At 32.8% G+C, this 23,273-nt stretch overlaps 6 protein-coding genes across 14 annotated transcripts; 1 reads left to right on the forward strand and 5 right to left on the reverse strand.

Annotated features, from left to right (window-relative positions):
- Positions 1 to 142: 142 nt before the first annotated feature.
- Positions 143 to 2,938, reverse strand: Tango10 (transport and golgi organization 10). 3 transcript variants are annotated; one of them, XM_076383882.1, is made up of 4 exons: positions 2,712 to 2,938; positions 2,036 to 2,301; positions 1,820 to 1,960; positions 143 to 1,657 (listed from the first exon to the last, which is right to left on the reverse strand). In XM_076383882.1, exons 2-4 carry the CDS (start codon positions 2,156 to 2,158, stop codon positions 398 to 400), a joined length of 1,524 nt encoding a protein of 507 aa, XP_076239997.1. In that variant the 5' UTR covers positions 2,159 to 2,301; positions 2,712 to 2,938; the 3' UTR covers positions 143 to 397. The 3 variants fall into 3 exon arrangements, with proteins under 3 accessions (XP_076239997.1, XP_076239998.1, XP_076239996.1); XM_076383883.1 differs by having other exon boundaries at positions 2,617 to 2,938; XM_076383881.1 differs by having other exon boundaries at positions 2,497 to 2,938.
- Positions 2,939 to 3,226: 288 nt separating this feature from the next.
- LOC143182687 (uncharacterized) lies at positions 3,227 to 9,330 on the reverse strand. Of its 3 annotated transcripts, none has more exons than XM_076383876.1 (3): positions 9,090 to 9,330; positions 8,727 to 8,896; positions 3,227 to 8,571 (listed from the first exon to the last, which is right to left on the reverse strand). In XM_076383876.1, exon 3 carries the CDS (start codon positions 8,477 to 8,479, stop codon positions 3,350 to 3,352), a length of 5,130 nt encoding a protein of 1,709 aa, XP_076239991.1. In that variant the 5' UTR covers positions 8,480 to 8,571; positions 8,727 to 8,896; positions 9,090 to 9,330; the 3' UTR covers positions 3,227 to 3,349. The 3 variants fall into 3 exon arrangements, with proteins under 3 accessions (XP_076239991.1, XP_076239990.1, XP_076239992.1); XM_076383875.1 differs by having other exon boundaries at positions 9,027 to 9,330; XM_076383877.1 differs by lacking the exon at positions 9,090 to 9,330 and adding an exon at positions 9,020 to 9,038.
- A 777-nt stretch (positions 9,331 to 10,107) lies between these two features.
- On the forward strand, positions 10,108 to 12,095 carry LOC143182562 (UBX domain-containing protein 1). Its single transcript, XM_076383616.1, has 7 exons — positions 10,108 to 10,635; positions 10,706 to 10,759; positions 10,821 to 10,979; positions 11,051 to 11,302; positions 11,368 to 11,584; positions 11,654 to 11,834; positions 11,913 to 12,095. Exons 1-7 carry the CDS (start codon positions 10,580 to 10,582, stop codon positions 11,957 to 11,959), a joined length of 966 nt encoding a protein of 321 aa, XP_076239731.1. The 5' UTR covers positions 10,108 to 10,579; the 3' UTR covers positions 11,960 to 12,095.
- Positions 12,096 to 12,211: 116 nt separating this feature from the next.
- On the reverse strand, positions 12,212 to 13,967 carry LOC143182563 (ribonuclease Oy-like). 3 transcript variants are annotated; one of them, XM_076383619.1, is made up of 4 exons: positions 13,758 to 13,967; positions 13,188 to 13,405; positions 12,539 to 13,058; positions 12,212 to 12,474 (listed from the first exon to the last, which is right to left on the reverse strand). In XM_076383619.1, the coding sequence occupies exons 2-4, from the start codon at positions 13,238 to 13,240 to the stop codon at positions 12,313 to 12,315; spliced, it is 735 nt and encodes a 244-aa protein (XP_076239734.1). In that variant the 5' UTR covers positions 13,241 to 13,405; positions 13,758 to 13,967; the 3' UTR covers positions 12,212 to 12,312. The 3 variants fall into 3 exon arrangements, with proteins under 3 accessions (XP_076239734.1, XP_076239733.1, XP_076239732.1); XM_076383618.1 differs by having other exon boundaries at positions 13,188 to 13,416; XM_076383617.1 differs by lacking the exon at positions 13,758 to 13,967 and having other exon boundaries at positions 13,188 to 13,507.
- Positions 13,968 to 14,056: 89 nt separating this feature from the next.
- LOC143182564 (uncharacterized) lies at positions 14,057 to 15,109 on the reverse strand. Its single transcript, XM_076383620.1, has 2 exons — positions 14,997 to 15,109; positions 14,057 to 14,603 (listed from the first exon to the last, which is right to left on the reverse strand). The coding sequence occupies exon 2, from the start codon at positions 14,535 to 14,537 to the stop codon at positions 14,172 to 14,174; it is 366 nt and encodes a 121-aa protein (XP_076239735.1). The 5' UTR covers positions 14,538 to 14,603; positions 14,997 to 15,109; the 3' UTR covers positions 14,057 to 14,171.
- LOC143182561 (ATP-binding cassette sub-family G member 1) lies at positions 15,020 to 23,056 on the reverse strand. Of its 3 annotated transcripts, none has more exons than XM_076383615.1 (12): positions 22,910 to 23,056; positions 21,344 to 21,588; positions 18,434 to 18,551; positions 17,945 to 18,131; positions 17,162 to 17,307; positions 16,860 to 17,098; positions 16,591 to 16,790; positions 16,348 to 16,516; positions 16,054 to 16,154; positions 15,816 to 15,971; positions 15,501 to 15,741; positions 15,020 to 15,192 (listed from the first exon to the last, which is right to left on the reverse strand). In XM_076383615.1, exons 2-12 carry the CDS (start codon positions 21,510 to 21,512, stop codon positions 15,020 to 15,022), a joined length of 1,899 nt encoding a protein of 632 aa, XP_076239730.1. In that variant the 5' UTR covers positions 21,513 to 21,588; positions 22,910 to 23,056. The 3 variants fall into 3 exon arrangements, with proteins under 3 accessions (XP_076239730.1, XP_076239728.1, XP_076239729.1); XM_076383613.1 differs by having other exon boundaries at positions 22,779 to 23,056; XM_076383614.1 differs by lacking the exon at positions 22,910 to 23,056 and adding an exon at positions 21,798 to 22,361.
- Between the last annotated feature and the right edge of the window lie 217 nt (positions 23,057 to 23,273).

Here is a 23,273-nt window from a genome sequence, read left to right on the forward strand (position 1 = left end):
TCACAAATTAATTAATATATGATGTGATATAAATAAGATATAGCACCCACAGACACACTCAAAACACATACCTCGAGAACGATTATTTCAACAGGTGTATCTATTAGTATTGATCTGAAAACGTTAATCAGTATGGTCGAGATACGTTTTACGACTTTTAATACTTTATTCCATCATCATCTTCATATATAACAGTCTAAATACAAAACTTTGTCATAATCTAAAGTTAAAGTGTCAGGTTTTACCAAAAAGAGTGAGAGCTATATTTCTAAGAAATGTACATAAATATCAGTTATGCACAAAAAATTCTTTATCCCCGTATAAGTTCAATGTACACGAAACGCGCGGTAAACATTTCTTGTTGTCCTTCTTTTTTGTACATGTTAAGGAAATTCGTTTAATTAGCCGGTGATATAACAATGTGCAACTTGAGCATATCTCTATTTGGACCTACTAAAAATGGGGATGTAGTTTCTGGTACAGAACCCTGTTGTGGATTAAGTTCTTCAAACGGTAGAAGACCATCCAAATTGAGAACGCGTTCCGATTTAGTAAATCGATGCATAATTTCAGTCACTCTTGCAATGTGTTCAACACCATCTTGCAATCCATAAATTAAAACTCCTATTTTTACACGCATACCGATTTCATCATTCGCTGGAGGCTCCTTGCATGTGAGCGATAATCTAACTGAACGTTTTACGTGTTCGGGCATTTCTACTGTTCCTTGCCAGACTATTAGGAAAAACTTTTTAAACCAGACTCCCTTTGGATATAAATCTACAACCCATTCACACGCACGATCGTCGGCGTATTCCGCTAAGCATGAATGGCTTGAGAATACGAGAGTCCTAGTGTGATACGATGGTAAACTGTGGAACTTCTCTATTGTTAGTAGCGAACTACAAGTATCTATGGTATATAGCCTCGGTACGAAGAGCAACGCGCCATCCTCTTCGTTTAAGCTCACTTCTCTGACTCTGTCCAATTGACCCGAATGAAACAACATTCCTATAGACATACGTTCTACGAAAAATTCTTTATACTTCTTCGTTAAAGGAGATAAAAGCAATTCCGCTAATTGTCGGGGGGACATCATTGGAAATCTTACGGCGGACATCACAGTTATTACCAACTGCTTCAGAGTGGCTTCGGAATCGTCATACGACAGTTGATTTCTTAAACGATTTGCCTGGTGATCCAGCCACGATTCCAAACACTTGTATAATGTCATTTCGTCCTTTATCACTAAGCTACTTTGATGTAATAATGATACTAGAATATCCAAATCAAAGTTTCCAAAATCTGCAGTCTTAGCCACTAATTCTAAATTCCATTTAATAAAATTTTGGCATGCCTGAGTAATGTTATGGTGACCACAATTTGAAGCATACTGGAGCCATGATACCAGAGTGCCATGTATGGCAGCTACTGCAATATGATTTTGCATATAATCAAGGCACAATGATATTAAATCTTTGACATTGTACTTATCAGCTAGTGATAATATTGGCAACACAACTTCATAATTGATTCTTATCTGGCCAGTATAAAAGTACCGTAGAAATTCACTAAATATAGGTGTACATTGTGGCGTTTCTTGGAGGGTTACCCTACTTTCTTGTGATTCACTCCACTGGGGGCTCATTAACATTACCTGTTTTAAAGGAAAACAATACTTAAGATCTTATTTGATAATTCTAGGTAGTGACATGGTCTTAATAAGTACTTGTTCAAAGTTATTTTTACAAGTACTTGCAAATGGGTTTAATTGTGACAATAGTACTTAATAATATTAATCTAATGGTAATTAACTTACTTGGAAAACATCACTAGAAGCACAAAGTATAAGACGATGTGCTGGATATTCTATACCATCAACAACAAGACAAATATCATTCATAAGTCGCTCAGCATAGAGTGTTGCTATTTTCAGTAGTACTGTACGTGAATTGTCAACCTGCACAACATAATAATTTTTCAATAAAACAATTCTTACCAAAATAGCATTTATAAATCATAACTATATAACAACCTCTATTGAATCAGAGTTTCCTGGTTCTGTAACATTATTGGAAATGTTACTGGGTTCTTTTGTCTGTTTATTTGTATCCATTCCTGCAAGCACTGACATCCACCAAATAGTACTTGATAACATCTGCACACTCTCCTTACACTTTGATTGTTATTTAATTTCTCAGATCATTTTACATAATCTTTTTGCTATCAGGAGCAATGCTCCCAATAAACTTTTTATTGATTACCATTTATATTTTTGTAATACTTTTCAAGGCATGATAACTGTAAAAAAAAAGAATAAATACATATTGGAAATATGTATAGTGTAAAGGAATGAAATACCTTCTGCATAATATAAATAAATGTTACACTGACACAAAGAAAGACCTCCATTTAAAAATTATTAATACATTGTTGTGAAAAACAATTCTTCATGCATTGTTATTCCAACTTATAAATACATACATACATACGTACTACACGAAAGTCAAATAATTAATATTTTCTGCTCGTTAATTAAAGAAACAGACCAACATATTTAACAGTGTTATATATCGTTTTATTTAACATATTATCAATAATAATAACTATTATTACTTAAACGGATTTCACTAATTATTTTGAAGTACTACATTAAAATTTCATTCCAATGCGTAATTTCTTAAATCGAATCACTAATATTTGCGTATTACTTTATTGGAGCCAAACGGTAGCTGTCAATTTTATTTTGATATTTTTATCTATACGATCTCGTCCTTAGAAATTGTCCAAACTGCATACGGCCACACTGACTTGAAATAGAAATTAAACACTGATTTGAAACTGAAAGTCAACTACGTACTACGTCTGAATACACAGTAAGACGGTGAAAATTATAAAAATAGGCGCTGTTGTACACTAGGCGCACAATTTAAAATGTAAAATATGAACCCATTGAAACTTTAAGTTACAGATTCTACTTTTTATGTGGAAATTACAGTTGTATATTTTACCATTCACAAAGAAATTTAATTCATATTCTTGATGAAATTGATTTTATTGTGACAAGATAATACTATTTTTTTACACAACATATGTTTATAATAAATCAAATAATATTAATATAACAATATTACAATGTATACGTATATATATAAAATATAGCTATTTCTATACACAGCATATATGTACAATGTATTTTTCCCTACATTAAGTTTTTTTTTTTTAAATAAACGGGTACAAACTTTTATAATCTAATTTTTTGAATTTTCAAATTGTGTAAACACTTATGAGTCAATGAATTATACAATTGTTAAGTTTATACATTTTGTTAATGCAAAATCATTTTTATTTAATTTAACACCTTATTTATATTTTGTGTATTCAGTTCACAATTATTTAATACAGACGAGTGTTTGTAATTGCTATGATCTATAATTATTATACTTGTGTTAACATTTTCAGATAATTCTGCAGAGCTTTTAAATTTTTCTACTGCGTATAAGAGTTCTTTGTCAGCATCTAATTTTTCAGGTTGATAATTCCTTAACCAGAAATATTCAGAAATTTTCACTTCAAAACCTTCTATTGGATTGTGTTCCTTTGTATTCGCGAAATGTTTCTCTTCATCGTGCGCCTTTATTTCACTGTACCTTAATATAACATCTTCCATAGTATTACCATGCTTATTAAATTGTAAAATCGCCGTAATTATTTTCTGTATTACCCAAAGATACAAATCAATGGATGTATGAATTTTAATTTTGTGCACAAACGCTTGATGACTGTGCTTGAATTTAATATTACATAATAAACATATTGTATCATGACACTTTAAATAATGAATTTTATAGGCCTGTACATTTGAAAATTCTTGTACACATGACACGCAATTAAAACATTTATTCTCTGGAACATTATCAAACCTTTGGTATTCATACAGAGATAATAAACGTTTTAATCCAAGAATTCTTACTATATCATTTTGGAAATCTTTTACTTTTTCATTTGTTGCTTGAATGTTAACAGTGTCTTCTTGGAAATCTGAATCATCCAAAATTACATGACGATCTATTAGATGTTTTGTTATTTCCTCTAAAATATATAAATCGCTACAAAGCTGACACATTTCTACTTTAATATTATGCCACTTTTCGAGATGAACTTTCATTTGTATCTTGGTGAGACATATTATATTACAAAGTTTGCATTTAAATAATTCGTCGTCGTCGCATGGCAAAGATATAACATTCGAAATAGTGTTTGCCTCTGACTGTATTTTAGGCGCTTCATTTGTTTCGTTTAAATCTTTTACATTCTTGTTTATGCATGTAATGTCTTTATCATTTACACACTCTGTTTGTTCTTCAATTTTATTTTCAATTTCAGCATTGTTTGTATCGTTTAAATTATGTGATAAATTGTCTTTTACAGACAAATCTATAGAATTACTTATATTACTGCTATCAGCAATTGCAGAGTGTGTAAATGTATGTCTTTGCAGCATGTATGTTGTAAGAAAATTTAGTTTACACACTTCACATACATGCGGACCAGCAGTTTCAAAATGATGACTTATATTATGCTGAGTTAAAGATATACCATTACCGAAAGTCAAATTACATCTCTTGCAACTCCAAGAATTCACACTAGTACATATATGAATATTTACCATTGCAACTGAAGTAAGAACTTTGTTACAATTATCACAAATATGGACTACTGATTCATCGTTATGATAATAATATTTATGTCTCAAATAGTTCCTAATCAGTGCAAAGTTTTCTTTACAAGGATCGCAACGCCATTTTCTATTCTTTTCGATAGCGTTATTTTTCTTAATAATTTTAGATATTGCTCTCTCATGTATTTTATTTCTTTCTATAAGCATCCCTGGCATTTTTCTTCTACATAAAACATTATATTCCTGTTTAAACTTATTAATGCTTTGCATAGACATAGTTTCTAAATGATACAAGTCATGGAAATATGGTGTAAGTAAATTTGATAATTCTGTGTCTTCAAAAATGGAATCATGTAAGAAAAACATGTGTTCTTTCAATACTCTTGGAGAATTGAATTTCTTGTCACATATATTGCAACGGGATTCTTTACTTTTTTCTAACATAAAATTAGTATCTACTGCATAATTTAATGGATACTTATTTCTAATTTCATTACCTACAATTTGCTGTTCAGTATCGTCCGTTTTACATTTTTTTGTAATATTTATATGAAATTTAATTGATTTTTGTCTTTTTATACCTCTCCTTGAATTTTGTGTAAAGTTTATATGTAATAAATAATTGCAATCAAATGCACTGTTTGTTCCTAGTGTAATTCTTTCTTCAGTCTGATGTTCACTATTTTCATTTTTAGCAAGGTTCAGTTCTTTACTTTCCTCTGATGCTGAGACATTACATATTGATTCTTCTAGAGATTTATCTCCTGGAACAGAGTCTAATACACTGTTATCTTTACAATTGTTGGAATGATTCTGCACATTCTCTGCCTGTATATTTGACACAAAAGCACTGTTCTCAAAGTTAACTATATTGTCCTTCTTTGAAATATCTTGTATTTTAAGTTCATTATTCAAATTACTAATAGAACTTGTTGAGTGTTTTGACATATGTAACAAAAATGAGTGTCTTTTCTTATAAGTTTTAGGACAAACATTGCAAACATACAAAAAGGCTCCATTCTTAGGCTTTTGATTATTTTTAACATTAGTAAGATTTAAAATTTCCGATTCTGCAGTTAATGAAATATTTGAAATTTTATTTAAATCTGAATACCTATTTTCATTATTTAAACTTTTCACACTAGTTTTTGATTTTGATATTTCTTGTGTGATATGAGTAATGCTTGAATGTTTTACTTCATTTGAATCAGTATAACATATGCTATTTTTTAAATTTATTTCTTTTTTGTTGAAGTAATATTCATCTATGTAATCACTAGTTTGTAGCACACTGTTTTTGCTCTCCTCAGATGTGTCTCCTATGTCGTTAGTAACATCAAATGTTCTGAATAATTCAGAAGTTTGAATCACTTGGTTTTCTCCATGTTTTTCATTCACAGAATAATAAAAATTCTGATGAACTTTTTCCATATGTTTCTGAAAGTCTTTCAGATGATCAAATACTTTTAGACAACACCAGCATTCAAAAATAAATTTATTATTATCATTCGAATGCAAATGTTCAGTAAAATGAAGAATATTAACTTGAAATTTTTTTGTAGCTGCAGATATTCCTTCACATTGTAAATGTATATCCATTATATGTTGTTGAAAATGAGATAAAGAATAAATTTGTAAACCACAAAGTGTACATTCTATTCGCAGCTTCTCATCTTTGCCGAAATTTATTTTATCTGCAAATTGCAGAAGAAGATTGAAAACTTGCTTACATTTAGCACACACTGCTACACTTCTTCTTATTCCAGCTTTTTGTAATTTTTTTGCTTTTTTATTTAATTTTTTATTTTTTGTATTCTTTTTATGCTCTAGAAAAAAACTTACTATGTTTTCTAATTGGTTATTTTTTAATTCAAATGGACCATTTTTTAATGTTCCCGTTTTGTTTATTTCACTATTTGGAGATATTGTACACTTGTTTGTTTTTTCACTTAAAATATTTTCAGACCTTTCTTCTATATTCTTCTCCAATTTCTCCTCATTATACTGATGTATTGAAACAAGGTCAATTGTCTTTAGGTGAGTGCCTACTTCTTGGCCTGAATATGAACTTGAGCTTTTCCTTTGGCTTTTACATGTTTGTACAATACTGTTTTTCATGCATATCTTCTCATTAGTCTTTATCTTTGACTCTCTATATTGCTTATGTACAGAACATTGTACTTGTACAGTGTTACTTGTTTGGTAAACTTTTTCTTGTTGAATTTTTTCTCTACTCTCTACATAATTCGAATTTTTGATTAATCGCGATAATTCAGGTGATGAAAGCTGTTCTACTCTAATCAAAGGTATTACCAATTTTTTATTATTTATATGATTTTTAGCTTCTACTACGTTTTTATTTTCTATATTATTCTTTTGAGTTTCTACTGTATTGATCCTAGAATTCCTTGAGTATCTTGATTTTCTTGTTTTTTCAAATGTATTACACATTTTGTGTTCTTCTTTACAAACAGTCTTTGTTGATTTTTCAATTGCAATAGATTTGTTAATCTCATATTTGTCTTCCTTTTCGAATTGTCTGGAAATATTGTAATTACTTTTTAACTTAGAGTCAAGTAACATTGAAAAGTTAGTCTGCAAAGCAGTTTGTGCAACGTTTCCGTTCGTTTCTACCTTCAAAGATTTTCTCCGTGAACGTCTTTTTTCTTGCGATATTGCATTCAATGTTAAGTTGTCATTATTGTGATTTTCATTTAACATTTTATCACAGAAAAAATGATTAACTACTGTTTTATGTCTAACTTCATTTAATTCCTTTTTACTATTGCAGTCCTCAGTCATGAATTCAGATATATTTTCTGTTGGTTTATTTAAAATTTTATTTTCACTAGATGTTGTTTTTATGGTACTCGTTTCCGAAATACGCGAAATTGAACTTTCAAAAGTTGCATTTTTTAGCGATTCCTCGAGAGTTCTTCGTCTTGTTATAGATCTTGTTGTCATACGTTGTTCTACCAATTGTATTAAATTTTCTTTTCGCACTTTCTTTATATTATGTTCCAGTCTTGTTTGATGAGCAAAAGTTTTTCTATAAACATCAGAAAAACTCATTTGATTTTTTTCACTGCACTCATTTGCATAACTAACAGATTTTTTCAATTCTTTATCATATTTATATGTTTTTTTTCTTGTCCACATGTGTCTGAAAGATTTCTTTCTATGTACTCTTGGCCTGACAACTTGAGTTTCCTGTCCCTTTGGCTGCATCTTTCCAATTTGTAAATTCTTCTGCACCACTCTTTCAGTTTCATGTATTCTTACTAAATTAGTTAAGGTTTTATCAATGTCATGTTGTTCTCTTAAACATTTAAGCACTTCTTCTGTAGACTTTTCTTGTTTGCCGTTCTGTATAGAATTTTTAGCAATAGCAATTTCATTTGCATGAGTTTTTTTCTTATGATGTTCTAATGACTTTTTACTGGAGAAAGAATTAGTACACAGTTCACAATTCAGTAATTTACTATTCTGTCTTGTGGATTTTAAAATATTATTTAGTCCTTTGGTACAATGAACTGGAACAATCTGGTGTGCTCCTTTATTTTCTGAATCAATTTCATTTCCATTTTTTCTTAACTCACCGTATCCATTATGAAGCAAATTATTATGTACCTTTTCTTCTCCGTTTTGAATCTTATTACCATACAGATAATCTTTATATTTAAATAATTTTACATTACTTCTTAAGTTTTCACCTCTTTTAAAATAAACAGTATTTAGTAAATTACTTCCATTGGATCTTGTTTGATTTTGATATTTCTTTTTGGTACACCTAGTCATTATGTACTAACAAATCCTTTTCTTTCAAACTTCTTGTATATTTTTTCTTTTATTCTGTGCACACACCCACATACTCTTCACGTGTGATGCACCTAAAAGTAATAAACTCTATGTATTACAATTATAAAATATAACTTTATCTTTTAAGAATTACAATAAAGTAACTGCAAAGGATTATCATTGATAGATTTGATTTTTTTCTGTGCTTTCTCCAATCTGCATTAAACAAAACAATTCAAACACTTACCAAAGCAATACGTCAATTGTATATCCCTTATTTTAGGTGCTTCTAATTACAGATTTCAAATATACGTATAAAATACTCCAGAAACATGAAAAAAAGAGTAATTTTTTCTCTGTTGTTAGTTAACATTAAATTATAACAGTTGCATTAAGGAACACTTAAAACACCAACAGCTGTAAAAGAGAAAGGATTATTTATGCAAATTTCTTTACAACCCAATTTCAATTTATATTAAAAAATTATAGCTTTAAGTCTCTTACACAAATAAAATGCTTAAACCAACAAAACGTGTTAACCTTTTACCTATTATGATACTGCACAGGTAAGTAATATGCATTCCAAGATTTTCTTGTTTGTTTATATTACCTATTGTATTAATACTTATGCTGTTACATGCAGGATAAACCTACAGAGTTTAAAATTATTTCATTAGTAACAGCACTCCACATTTATTGTATCTTCGACAACGTCTAAATCGAATTTTAAATTACGCGACTTTTCGTTGTTTATCATTTACAAATAATGAACATGAAGCTTTATATTCTCCAGTCTCATAGAATATTGTTTCATGATATAATTCAGGAACTGTTAACACACATTATTGTAAATCTAATGTTGGTATCACTAACTATGATACACACATGAAAAGTTAAAAAAAAATTCGTCCACCGTCTTAATAGTTACAAAACTGATTTATTTAATTATTTATCCGTGCACTCAATAATTCCCGTATTTACTATATCTTTATTATAATTCATTATTGAGATATCGTGTAATAATTTCTATAAATTAGTGCTTTTGAATGCAAATTAAAAATTTGATCGTTTGGACATCAAAATGCTACAGCCGTCTAGCGGTGATATCGCGAACTAATGCTTTCCAATTTAACCAAATTAAACAAAAATAATTCTTTATTTATTAATTTATTTGCATTTAGAGGATGCAGAATTATTATAAAAACATTATAATTTATTATACAACAAACTGCATTACCAAAACAGTTTATTTATTGTTATAAACTTTTTTAAAAATTGATTTGACACGTAATAATAAATAACAATAAACTTCTGTTTATTAAACTATTTATTTATGTATATAAAAATTTGTATCCTCCCTCTAGATTATTCTTTACGATATTCCATTACGAGATTATTATTTTGTTACATTTTTGAAGATTAACAAAATTTCAAACAAAGGGGCACCGCCCCCTGATAATACGGTTCTAATTTTATTGCATAGGTGGTACCATCTAGCGGAAATTTTATTTGACCATTTTTCACCCGCGCCCCCCTCGTCGACAAATTGCCACGCGGGGGCTCATAGGCGTCGCCATTGAAAATTTGGGAGTCCAAAGGCATCGCGTTCTCATAAATTAAAAAAATCGTTTTCTCGCATTAATTACCTATCTACGCATACTTCTGCTCACAATTATTGTCTTTTTAAGAATAAATAAACGTTTCTAGTGCTCAACATTGTTGTATAATACCTTGCAGAATCTCTGTAGTGGTTCTACACCTCTAATTGCTAATAAATTCATAATCATCTATAATCATTTATATCATATTATAATAGTAATTAATTCAACTTTATTTTATCACTGTCATTTACCCAGAGAGAAATGACTAATGGTTTATCTTCGAGAGAGCGGTGCCCTCTTCAATAGATTCGATGTATTTCTAATAGTGTTGTATAAATTTTTTGTGTTGCATGTCACCGGTAAAGTTTTGCAACGTATTTTCGTGGCCTAGGTAGCGTGTCTGTCCAACGTGACGTTTAGTTTTTGATCGTTTCGTTGTCGCATAATTTATTGACGGTGAAGTATATTCGTTGAACGTTTAAAGAAGCAGAAGCGTAAAATGTCGTCGAGTGATATAAATGTGCTAGTCGATATGGGTTTCAGCTTGCCTAAGGCGTAAGAATTACTAACGATTCCTCGATCGACATGCTTAACCTTTTAGATTTTCATGTACACCTTCTTTTAGGGAAAAAGCTTTAGAGATCACTGGAAACAGCGGTGTCGTTGCGGCAATGGAATGGTACGAGAAAGGCCGTGACTTCATTCGCATCGTCCGATGACGATTTTAATTTTTATTTTAGGCTCTTGGCTCATTCAGATGATGCAGAACCATCACCTGAACCACCTATTGCTGAAAGTGCACCAGTATCCATTGCTCAAACACCAGCTGAAGATAACACTGCCAATGTTAGTGGTCAGGTATCAACTACTGAGGTTGCAAAATCTATGAAATGTGATGTGTAAGTAGATCTTCTTTCACTGCATTCATGCTCAGGCAGACATGATTACTGTAAACAGTGTTTTTGTTCAGGTGCGGGAAACTGTTTAAATCTAATTTGGAGATTGAATTTCATGCAACAAAATCAGGGCACGATAGATTTTCTGAAAGTACAGAAGAAAAGAAGCCTCTTACAGATGAGGAAAGAAAAGAACAATTGAGAATATTAACAGAAAAGCTGAAACAGAAGCACAAAGAAAGGGAGGAACAGGAAAAGAAGGATGCTTATGAAAGGGAGAAGAATAGAATCCGGTCAGGGAAAGAAATGGCTGAAACTAGGAGAAAGTAAGTTATTTGATTTTTATGAATGAAGTATAATAGTCCTATTTACTTGTGTGTTTTAATTACAGGTTGGAAGAACTGGAAATGAAAAAGCTATTAGAGGAAAGAAAACGAGAAAAAGAAGAGGAGAAGCTTGCAAGACAAAGGGTAAGAGCACAAATTGAAGCTGACAAAGCAGCCAGACGTGCTAAAGTTGATGCTGAAAGTGTACCTAAGGAATCTCCTTCTGTAACTTCATCCTCTGCATTACATCATAGGAAAGACTATAGTGAAACAAAACTACAGGTAATATAATTATATATACATACTCTAATTAATAATATGTAGATGGAATAATAATGTTTAACTATTTAGATTAGACTTACTAATGGACAAACATTAACACAAAGCTTTGGCAGTAAAGAACAGTTATCTGCTGTGAGGCTGTTCATTGAAATGAATAGGACAGATGGTTCAGGTCCATTTAACTTAATGACAAACTTCCCAAAGAAAGTGTTTGTAGAAGATGATTATGACACTCCACTAGATGTTTTAGGTATGTTTTTTAATAATCATGTACACATATATTGCATGGATCAAAGTTCATTTGCTCATCATGATTACTTACTTGCAGGCCTAGTACCATCAGCAGTTGTAATCGTTCAGAAAAAAATGGAGTAATTTCCGTAACTATTAACTGCTACTTGCTGCGCAATCAGTATCACAATTTGCAAGTTAATGTATCAGTGTACAATGTCAAACGATTTATAAGAACAGCGATATTTCTACGCATAAATATACTTTCTTTTCTAATTTACGAGGAAACAAGTTTCTGTAGCACCTGTTATTCGGAGATGCAGCTTACAGGAAAGTAAAGAAAAAGGAAAATATACATTTGAAAATAATAGGAAATTAATTTTCCAATTTTTTGCCTGTTTATAAAATGAAATAGATATTTATGGTATGCTCTAATCCATTCTTAATTTATTCAAATCTTGATAATCCTTGTAGGATAAAATTCATGAACAATATAATTACGTTTGTTGTACGCTATAGTAGTCCGACCTACTTGGGTACACCACACTTTCATAGGTATTGCAGTTGGTAGGGTACTCGTACGCGTCGTCACAATCAATCAATTCTAACGCTTTGTTTAGACATACTCGTACTTCCATTATGTACGATTGACCAGAGCTCTGAAATAAGTTTCGTATTAACTACACAAATTCAACTGAATAATGCTAAAAGATTAGTTCGTACCTTGTCTTTTCTACACACGACCATGCCTCGTTTACCTAATACCTCCTGAATTGCATTAAGAATATCAGTCACAGCATATGAGTTACCAGGTACAATGTTTGCTTGGCTCAATACATTTTTCATGTCATACTGTTTTAGTAGAGAAACACCTTTTTGGAAATACTTTATCTCAGTGCTCATCGGTTCCAACACTGCCGCGCAAGTACCATGTTTCTCCCATTCGTGTTGCCAGAGTGAATAAGAGTCTCTACCATATTCAATATCTATCCATTTCTCTTTTAGCTGTCCTTCAATAGGCTTTAAAGCACTTATACTGAATGGCAAAGAAGGATTACAAAATAGCGGTCCTATTTTGTGATACTGAGAAGGCCAAATACCGTGAATTGTCCACTCGTTAATGTCCGATGGCAACGCACATTGATGCCACGGTGAATTTTCCTGCCATAAATGGCAAATGGTTGCAGGCCAGCGTTGAGTAAAAATAATAATATCGAAGTTACTTGATCTTCCTATCGCATGTCTGTAATAATAGTCGATTCCAGTAAAACAGAGAAAATGGTAACACGATGTAATAGAATAATAGAAGAAGAATGTTTGGGAACGAATTTACTCCTTGCAAAATTTCTTATTTAAACAGTTTTATACTCACCTGTTGAAGACAGCGAGGAGAAACAAGAGTAAACTTATCCTGCGGCTGAACATCTCTGGAAAACTAAAGTTCTAGTGTACCAAGCGGATTTGAATTGGCGTGCGTTCAGCGACCGTTTAAATAGCTGAGTCGAGCCGCGCGCTCCCACTCGCCTTTTATGCACGTCGCCCCACTATATATTTCTCCGCCACGTTGCAGATGGTCAACTACCTGAACATCTGCAACATAACTTTTACAGAGCGTTCAAAACAAAGGACTTGGGCTGCTTTATCCGCGTCCTATGTTAGAAGTTATCCGTAACGCATATAGATAAGAAATCGGAAACTTGAAAATATCGTTTATCTCGTTAGCTTTTCTGGGCGTATAACATTTTCTTCGACCAATCAAGAAAAGATAACGATTAATTGCAGTGTATTCGATTTTTCCAGAGAGAATTTCTGTCATTAATTACATTTTCTATCGAACAATAAATTAATTCATTTTTGTACTATAATCAATAAAAAAAAATTGTTAAGTTAACTTTTTGTAGACCTTTATTGTCAGGTATATTATCCTAATACGCTAATTTACCTAAGTGATTGACAAACTCATGAGATTATCTTCTCACATAATTAGTATTTACACCTGAGCAATTTGACTTTGAACGAAATATGTTAAAAATTATGTAATATTCATTGCTAAACAAACTGTATTTTATCCATTTTTTATCTACGCCATACATATGTATCTATTTGTTTTATGTCGATTTAAACAGTGACGCGAACGTAACAAGCATTATCAATTCACGTGTTCATCTTGTTATAGATTAGATTTCTTATTCTTTGTTCCTGCGATCCTTCTTGAGTGTAACCTAAAATACATGTGTGCAATCATGGTTTCAATAATATTATTTATGTTAGTCGCCGCTAGGTGCCGCCACTTAACCATCGATTCGATAATCGAAATAGAAAATTCGAAAATCCTACTTCGATTCGATATTTCTAGTTAGTGCAACCGGCTTCTTGTTCGAACTGCGAGTGCAAAAATGTTACGCGATATTATTGTGTCTAAAATGTGGTAATTTAGTCGCATCGATGGAAAAATTGTGATAAGGTAATATATTAAAGTTAGGAGAATCTGTTTTACTATTTTTTTAGTCTCTATAACCCTTTCTTTCGCAAATTTCTCGTAATATGTATCTGTGGCATAACGGTTAAATGAGATACATCTTGATCGATGATCTTTATAGACGTTACGATATATTAGTTTTTGATTGTGATTAATATCCGCAGTATTTTGATATAGCAAAATATGTACTAATTGATCATTTTTTTCTCTAAGTGTATTTGGATATCTTCTGATGCCTATCATTCTGAGACGAAAGATGAAAAAGGACCCACGCTAAGGATGCTGATCCATCATGGCGACCCCTCCACCCTTTTGGTAAGTGATATTAAAATAATTTATGGCGAACTCGAATTTCGGATATCTACATACGCGTACATATAGGGTGGACAAAAATGAACCGAACGTTTTCAATTGAATATTTTTTTATGAATTCGAATTTTAAAAAGAAATCAATTCTTTTTTATTAAGAAGGAAATTTAGTTTCATATATTTTTTAAATACTTTTTTTCGGACATAAAATGGCGTAATTGAAGCTTGAAATTATGAACTGTGGTTCATTTTTATTCATCTAAACGAATAACACAGTTGAAATGTAATTTATTTTAAAAAATCGAAAATTTTTTATTTACGATTAATTATTCAATTCGTTATCACATGAAAAATATATAAAAAAATATTTTTTTGTACCAAGTAGTAACTTACATAAAAAATAACGAGACTAGCTTCTAATTGTCGATGTTAAAGTGACTCTTCATTAATCTTCCGATGAGGTGAAGCGTCTGAAACGTTCTGTTCGGTTTAAATCTTTGTTTCAGTAAATAATAGGTAATAACTTTTAAAAAAATAAGAATGACTATGAGGGCGGCGAAATCCACCCAAAACACTACATCTTCCATTTCTGAAATACAAAATTTTACATTTATTGCATTTTTAAGAAACCGTGTTATGCGTATTATACATACATTATTAGCCAAAAGTTTGAAATCACTTTCTAAATTGAGGGAAATATAGATTAATATTTGTTCAATACACAATTTAGTAACAGTAGTCAATTCATTGCATTTTTTTATATACAGTACACTCTACTGTTCTGAATAATAACTTGGAGCAAAATTTACTGTACCATACAGTAAAAATTGAATGAAAATTAGCAAGTAATTTCAAACGTTTAGACTCGTAGATTGCATGAATTTGAAAATATCTTACGCATGCTGCGCAAAAGTTGTCGAGGCGCACTGAACTCGCAAAATATCTCTTCGGGTGGGCAATGCAATTTTTCTCTATTATGACTGTACAATGCAGTTATGAGACCTTCTAAACCATATCGAATATAGCTCAGATACATTATTAACTTCCTATAAATCGGTAAAGTATCTGTTTCACCCAGTCCCTGCACTGCGACCAGCATTAGGGGAACAGACATTGCTGGTCCAGCAAATATACCATTCTAAAAAATAATTACAGAACTAATTAGAACTATTGTCAACATACAACTATAAAATCTTGATCAGAGAAGCATACCACAATATTGAGGGTACTTGCTATGGCTAAAGCCATACTTTCTCCTATGAACATGCATATAAAGCAGATACTAAAGAACATTGAGAATCTAAAAAGTTCCATAGGCTGTCCCGTGATGACATAAACCATAGATAGGTATATAGTTCCCACCAGCAACTGAAAATTATATAATCTGTTAATGAAGTAGAATATTTTTGCGCCATGACATAACTTTTTAACAAATTTATTAGTTACTGACCTGCACGGGTATGTTGATTAGAGTGAAAGCACAATAATATGGGCATAGGTTGTACCACCTGTTGAAATATTCTCGTTTAACCAGTTGCACTTCTGAGGGAACTATAATTTCGAGATCATTTAAAAACATAACGTAAATGTGGAGTAGTAGTGTACGATGGTGATTATAAAGAGGACAATCGAGGATTTATTTTTACGCCTGTTATAGGAAATACCCTATAATAATCATTCAGAAATGAAAGGAATTCATTCCCAGTAATTCTCGATTTTCCTCGTACAATTTTTTTTCTCTTACAGTGTAGCAATACCGGTAACATAGGAACGTAGAGGAAAACTATCAAACAAGCGAAGCAAAAGCCGAAGTTGAATAAGGTTTTTGACCCGTCGTTTCCAACATTTAAAAATAGACCGCCAATGATGAAGCCAAGGAATATATGTAGAACTATTTTCAGATAGATGTAATTCTGTAAAACAGAGATTATTCGTCAAGATACTTTATCAATCATTTCAAATACTAGATCTCATCTTTTCTTCTTACCTTATTTCTGTATAACTGTAGTAACATCCTCTTCGATAGTATCGTGAATTGATTATACCAGGAAAGTTTCGGTATCTCTTTAGAGTGTTCGAATTCATGTTTCCTCGATTGAGAAACAGGAACAATTGGTACCGAATTCGTCAAATTTATCAATCGGCTTACCCATTCGGAGCCATAATCGCCCGCAGATATTTCTATCACTGCAAAAGTCAGAATTCTTTTTAAAACCAATTCGCTGTTTTAAGATTCATATTATTCTAAACACTCACCAAAATCGGCAGGATTGTAGTGTTTCGGGCACTCGATGCCAACTTGTTGGAGAAATGGTATCAGATTGTCTACGCTGTTTCTATAGGCACATTGTCCACCCGCCACAACGTAGACATGGTCGAATTTCGCAAAAATACTTGCGCTTGGTGTGTGGAGCGAGCATACCACTGTTCTCCCTAATCGTGCGAAGCATTCGAGAAGTTCGATACACTGGGCCGCAGATATTTCGTCCAATCCTCTGGGATAGTTCATACTCAACCGATTGCTTCTTAACATTTTTGCTAATGAGTGAAGTACTCACGTGGTTGGCTCGTCAAGAAATATAACGGGGGGATTGTTCACTACTTCCAAGGCGATCGAAAGCCTCTTCCTTTCTCCTCCAGATAGGCGCTCGGTAATTGTGTCTTTCGCAGGGTTGAGTCGCAAAACGTTGAGGATTTCTTTTATCTGAAAGCATTCGTACTACTTTAGTTTTTTATACTCTCCCTCTTTTATGAAAGGTTTAGGTACTAAACTGTTGAGGTAAAAGTGGGCTAGGAGGTAAAGTTTAGTGGATTACGTGGAGAAAATATTCAAATATCGAGTGAACAATGGTTACGCAATGCACAAAGGGATTCTTCGAAAGTTTCTCTCCCTTTTCCATTACTCGTGTCTCGTGAAATGCAGCGAGAATACAAATAGGGACGCGCGATGCAATTTGAACACTCTTCTCCCTTCGAGAATGTACAGTGATTCAGTCAATCTTTGAATTGCTGTAGCTTCGTGAATAGATGTCGTATATTAATCTTCCTAGAGTCATTTTAAAGGGCGAATCCTCTACTTTCACAGCCCTAAGTTGAATTTCTATAAAGATTATTCTATACAAAAGAACCGATGGAGAATTGAAGACAGTCTTTTACTAAAAATCTGTAAAAAAGTCAAACGACCCCAGTTTCCTTAAACAATTTTTTTTACTATCAAAATCACCATGAATTTAAAGATTCGAGTCTCCCATTTACAAAAACCTCCATAAAAACTGGAACCAATTTTTTGTTGCCAAATTATTCTGAGTTAAAAAATGAAAATTGAGAAAAGGCATGCTCACAGCAGCTTGTTTCGTTTCTTTCGGAACATTGCCAAGCTTCAAGTCCGCGGCAAATTGTACAGCCTCAAGTACAGTGAGCCTTGGTTGTATGAGGTCTTCTTGCATAATGTAGCACGATATCTTTTTTAAATATTTCACGTTCCGTGTTAGCCCATTAATGTTTATGAAGCCAGTGACGCCCGCCGATCTGAAAATAATTTCCTCGGTGTTGAAAGTAAGAACGAAAGATCGCTGCATGTCTGGCTTTGCGTCATCAACAACTATTTAGTCTATCGATCGAATGCTAGAATTCGTGTTAACTCTGGCTTAGTAGAGCTTCCGCTTGTTTGTCATAAGTCGAGAGGTCAATGACTTGTGATTCGCACGCTTTAGGTGAAATGTTAAACAATAACAGTCATGCAACGATCATTATGATGAGAAGTTAACGAAAATAAATAAGTTGTTCGCTAGAAATGAGTGCAAGGAAATGGTATCTTGCTAATTTCTTACTTATATCCTGAGAGGACATGTAATAAGCTGGATTTTCCAGCTCCCGAAGGACCCAGAATGGCAGTCAGCTGTGCAGACTTGAATTGTCCATTAATCCCTCTTAAAATTACCTTCGAACCTACGACATAATGGTAGAAACATTTATTATTCTATGACAACCTACGACAGTATTATGTAATTCAGAGTAACGTTATTACGTAATTAATGCATCGTAAAGAGGCGATAAGTGAACAAGTTTACTGTAATTTGTGATCAATCATTTATGGTTTTTACGCTCGAAACGATCGATTTTTTAAGATAAAGAATGCGTGCGTGGACTGTTTTAAAAATTCCAAAGGAAGTACTATACATTGATACTACTGCGTATCTGAGGGCTACCGAATAATTTTAGCTTCCTTTTACATAGTAATCGTATCGTTTACATAGCTAAATATTAAACGTATCTCATGTACTTTTACGCATTAAAGTCGTATATGTTGATTCAAGTATTTATCATCACTTATCACATTAACCACTGTCAACATACTTTTACATCCTTTCAAAGTCTGTAGTTTATTGTTGCTGGTGCAATTCAACGTTTTCGTATCTGTAGCTATAGTTTTAGGAGATGGTATTTGTCATCGATACACGTCAGAACCCGCCAGGTGTGAAAAAGTTAAAAAATAATGAGGAAATTCTCAGTTATAGTCACATTTTCTACGAACTTGAACTCAGAAGTTAAGATAATGAAAAGAAAAATCTGTATTTTCATATTTGAGTAGTTTGAAAAATTCAAAAATTCAAAAATTCAAAAATTCAAGATTCAAAAATTCAAAAATTCAAAATTTCAAAATTCAACAATTCAAAAATTTAAAGATTCAAAATTTCAAAAATTGTAAAGTTCTAAATTATACTTAAAGCGTAGATTTCTTCACTTTTGTTTTTTCCATGTTTCCAAGTTCATACGATGTAATTAACTGATGACGTTTTTAATAACCATTCATATACAATGGGTTGATTCATCATGCAAGACTTAACAAAGAACGATTAAGACTAAGACTGAAATCTGTCATGAGTTTTTTCAATCGCATGAATTCTTGCTTCCTCTAGAAGACAATTTCATTTGAAATTATAATTATCCAATTCTTGTTTCTAATCAAAAAACGAGTTTTCATGTCAGAAATATTGTCTTGTATAGTAGAACAATGGATAAACGTTAATTGTATTACGTAATAAACATTTTCATTAAATTTTTCCTCCTGCTTGCGTATATTCAAGTAGATTCGTATTAACAACACTTCCTTTTTATTTTGCGCGTCATACCAATGCGTCAAATTTGCATCGTTGCAGTTTGTATTCAATTTTCTTATGTAGAGTAAGGATAACACGTCTTGCTTCAGAAATCTCTACCCGTTCCCTAGAAATAGCTAATTAGAACATTGATGCGCGTAGCAGTCTAAGACATTCACTTGTCTTGTCCTTCTTGTTATTTGCAAGGAGAAAGGTTGAAGGCGTTACAGAAACATGGAAAGTGAAATAGAGTTATAACGGTGGCAGGACGATTAAAATTATTGTCTAACTGGGGTCATTATTTCATGAACTGTCATTAGAACTGAATGAATTACGATTCTACTAACGCTCTTTTATTAAAACGAGTAAAAGACCCTTGTCTCTTTCAGCTTAATTTCAATCTACCAAAGCCACTGCAGGGTTTCACGTAAAAGCATTGTCTGAATCAGTTCTTTTGTGAAGCAACCGGGTGAAAATCTAACTAAATCCCAATGTAATCGTATCCACACATTTCGGTTCAGGTATCATGCTCCATGCAAATGATCTATGTGCGTGGATTCGCGTCCTAATTTCTTTGATAGTACTTTGATGTCATCGAAGTAATTAACGTTGCAATCTAAAAAACAAAGACCATCGAAGTGCAGTAATGAAGTACTTTGTTTTTCAAATCGCGAAAAACCTACTTCTGTTTTTCTCCGTGAAAAACTTCATTTGAATGATTCTAGAGTCATTAAAAAATGGGTGGGTCAAAGAATATTAGTTCTAAATGTAGTGCGTACAACGAGTCACGTGTTATTGTACAAAGTGCATTAATATCTAATATTTTAATGACATAATAATGATAGGTAATTACTGTCTCTTAAAGATACTGAAAAGATAAAATTATTGCCGAGTTGAGGGGACTTTTCTTATTAAGTTTAATTCTCGTCTACCTAAAGAATATTTCTAAATTTGTTTAGGACCCTATAAATACAACCCAACAATGTGGTACTGCAAGAATACAACCAACATTGTATTTATAAAACAACGATATAAGAGATTAAGAACAGAATGATGAAAACGTTTTTCAGTTATTATGACACAAGACATGCATAGGAATTCAGTCATCATACAAGACTCTAACGTACCGCAAAATTATTCCGTTTTTTGTTACCCTGCTAGATGTTGAAATGCATAAATCTTACTTACAATTTATCACACCTTTATGAAGATCTCGCTAAGATTTACATTTTTTTTTGTTTACTACATTCATGAAGTTAATACGTACAACTTGTAAAAAGAAGTCAGATTTTATCTGAGAAGATAAGAACTAGCAGCTGCTTAAAAATATATTAGTCTTTGCACCATTTTTTGTACTTTATGATAATTTATTCTAAAAATTAATACATGCAGACAGCCATAAATATCATGGAAGGAATCATTAGTTATATAAGCTTCTAGTACTAAAGATTAATTATCGAATAGTACAATATTAGAGTTTAAAACAAAAGCTACAACATGATTTTTTATTCAACGCCACACAAGCCATAAATCTCTCTCGAACATTGATTAAGTATTTTCCGATTTCCTCGATAGCCAGTGCATTCATTACATTTAAAATCATCTGTCAAATGAACCTCATACTTACGATCATTTCCGTACCTTTTCTACCGCTGGGTACCGAGTACGTCACGTCATGAAATTCAATGTCGATAGGGGTCATTTTTTTGAGATGCGATAACGACATCGACGCGTCGATGTCTCGCGCGCGTTTCGATCCCTCGTAGACATCGCCGTTCTCCGTTCCCTCCAATTCCGATTTTAATGTCATGGTTGTCCTGTACTTCCAAGAACTTATATTCGCCTCACTGGAGCCATTACTATCGTTCCCCGAACAATTTAGCGAACTGGAAACCCCCGAGAAATGAATACAATTGATTACTGGAACAATCTTCCAAGATCACCAAATCCTTAGTTCCAAAGTCTTAGTTCAAAAGCTCAATGAAGTATAATATCCTGAATTAATATATAAAGCAAGGTCACTGCTATTTAATGTAACTTGAAGCAAAAGTGAATTTAGAGCAAAACAGCCTTCTTTGTGTGTACTATTACTCACAATGCGCATAGAAGCGTGTTCTATCCTATAAAACTTGTTATAGAGCAGCGAGCTTGTATTGAGGAGACACTATATTCAGTTATGAAGGGAATGTGACATTACAAAGTCGAAGATTCGCAGATTTTGTGAACTGTAATACTAGGCAACGCGATCTTTTTTAAGAGATGGCACGACTTAACGATAAGGCTATAGAGTGCATAGGAACGAAACACTGCGGATCGCTGGAGAAGACTGACGTTCAAGTAGCTATGCTGAGGTCCCTATTCTGGACGATGCTACATAGACACGCGCACACAAAGCATTAGTGGCTGCCTGTGTTTCACACCGGCCCCGACCACCATTCCATGTGATGATGCTGTGTGTGTAGCTTGTATCGTTCCATCAAAGTAAGGTTCAACGCAAATGAAAATGAATAAGAAAAAGAGACGATTTTTTATCAGTAAAACTCCATATCGGTTATCTTGTTCTAACAGCGCTCTTACATATAATAACTCGCTTTATATGCGGGTTCAGAAGTCTTCTCCTTCCTTTATAGTCTATATTTTATTTTTAATACTATTTTACTGATGTGCCACAAAAAGAGGATAGGAAATAGAGATGTCAGATCTTCTGATATCAAATTTATAAGAAAGATCAATTGGTGCAGAAAAGACTCGTCAGGTACTTTCTCATTTTTCAACGAAACGAAAATGTTTTCGTGTATTCAGATTAGTGGAGACATGATTTGCAAAAATCGATGACCAGAAGAAAATACTGAAAAACTGAACGACAGTTCGATGTTAAACTTTAAACGTGAACTATACTTAAAGTTCAAAAGCTAGTGTACGTTACACATCGTGATATGATAGTCAAAAGTGAAAAACAAGTAATTGCCGCTGAATTAATCAAACACTGCTTAAACACACTGATATCTCCCCACGAGAAATTATTCAGATTCATTCAACTCTAGGGGATCAGAATTAGAAAATTCGTTTACGTTACCCCTCTGCTATGGCCGATGCTAATCGTCGTTTTTATCACACAAACGCCAGTGCAAACAATGTGCACAGGACAAAGATACATTCCTAACATGGTTTATGTTCGGGTCTTAAGATAAGAAATGTCTCACGAACCCGTCATTTACTCGAGTTGCACTCGATACTATTTAAGGATACTCGCAGCTGTTTCCCTTATTCACGAACGTCATCGATAAGTATAGCTGTAACTAATGCGTGTCAATTTAGAATTTGGAAGACTCGAACCGTAAAAACCCCAATTGACTCCGCACTCGTTGAGTAACGGTGGCGGACTGGCTGTATATCAGCCTAAACGTGTTTTTCGTTTGTGATACGTACACGCATGCTCTGATCGTCGAATTACGCAGGGATATTTCCGTGGAATCACCTCTTGCACGGCCTGTCCACGAACGAAATTACAGACCTCCATGGGGTATTGTTTCAAACGCTGCATTCCCATGAACCCATTGTTACGGTTGCC

The sequence above is a fragment of the Calliopsis andreniformis genome, chromosome 8 (genome assembly GCF_051401765.1).
Source record: "Calliopsis andreniformis isolate RMS-2024a chromosome 8, iyCalAndr_principal, whole genome shotgun sequence".
In the NCBI taxonomy this organism is placed as follows: Eukaryota; Metazoa; Arthropoda; class Insecta; order Hymenoptera; family Andrenidae; genus Calliopsis; species Calliopsis andreniformis.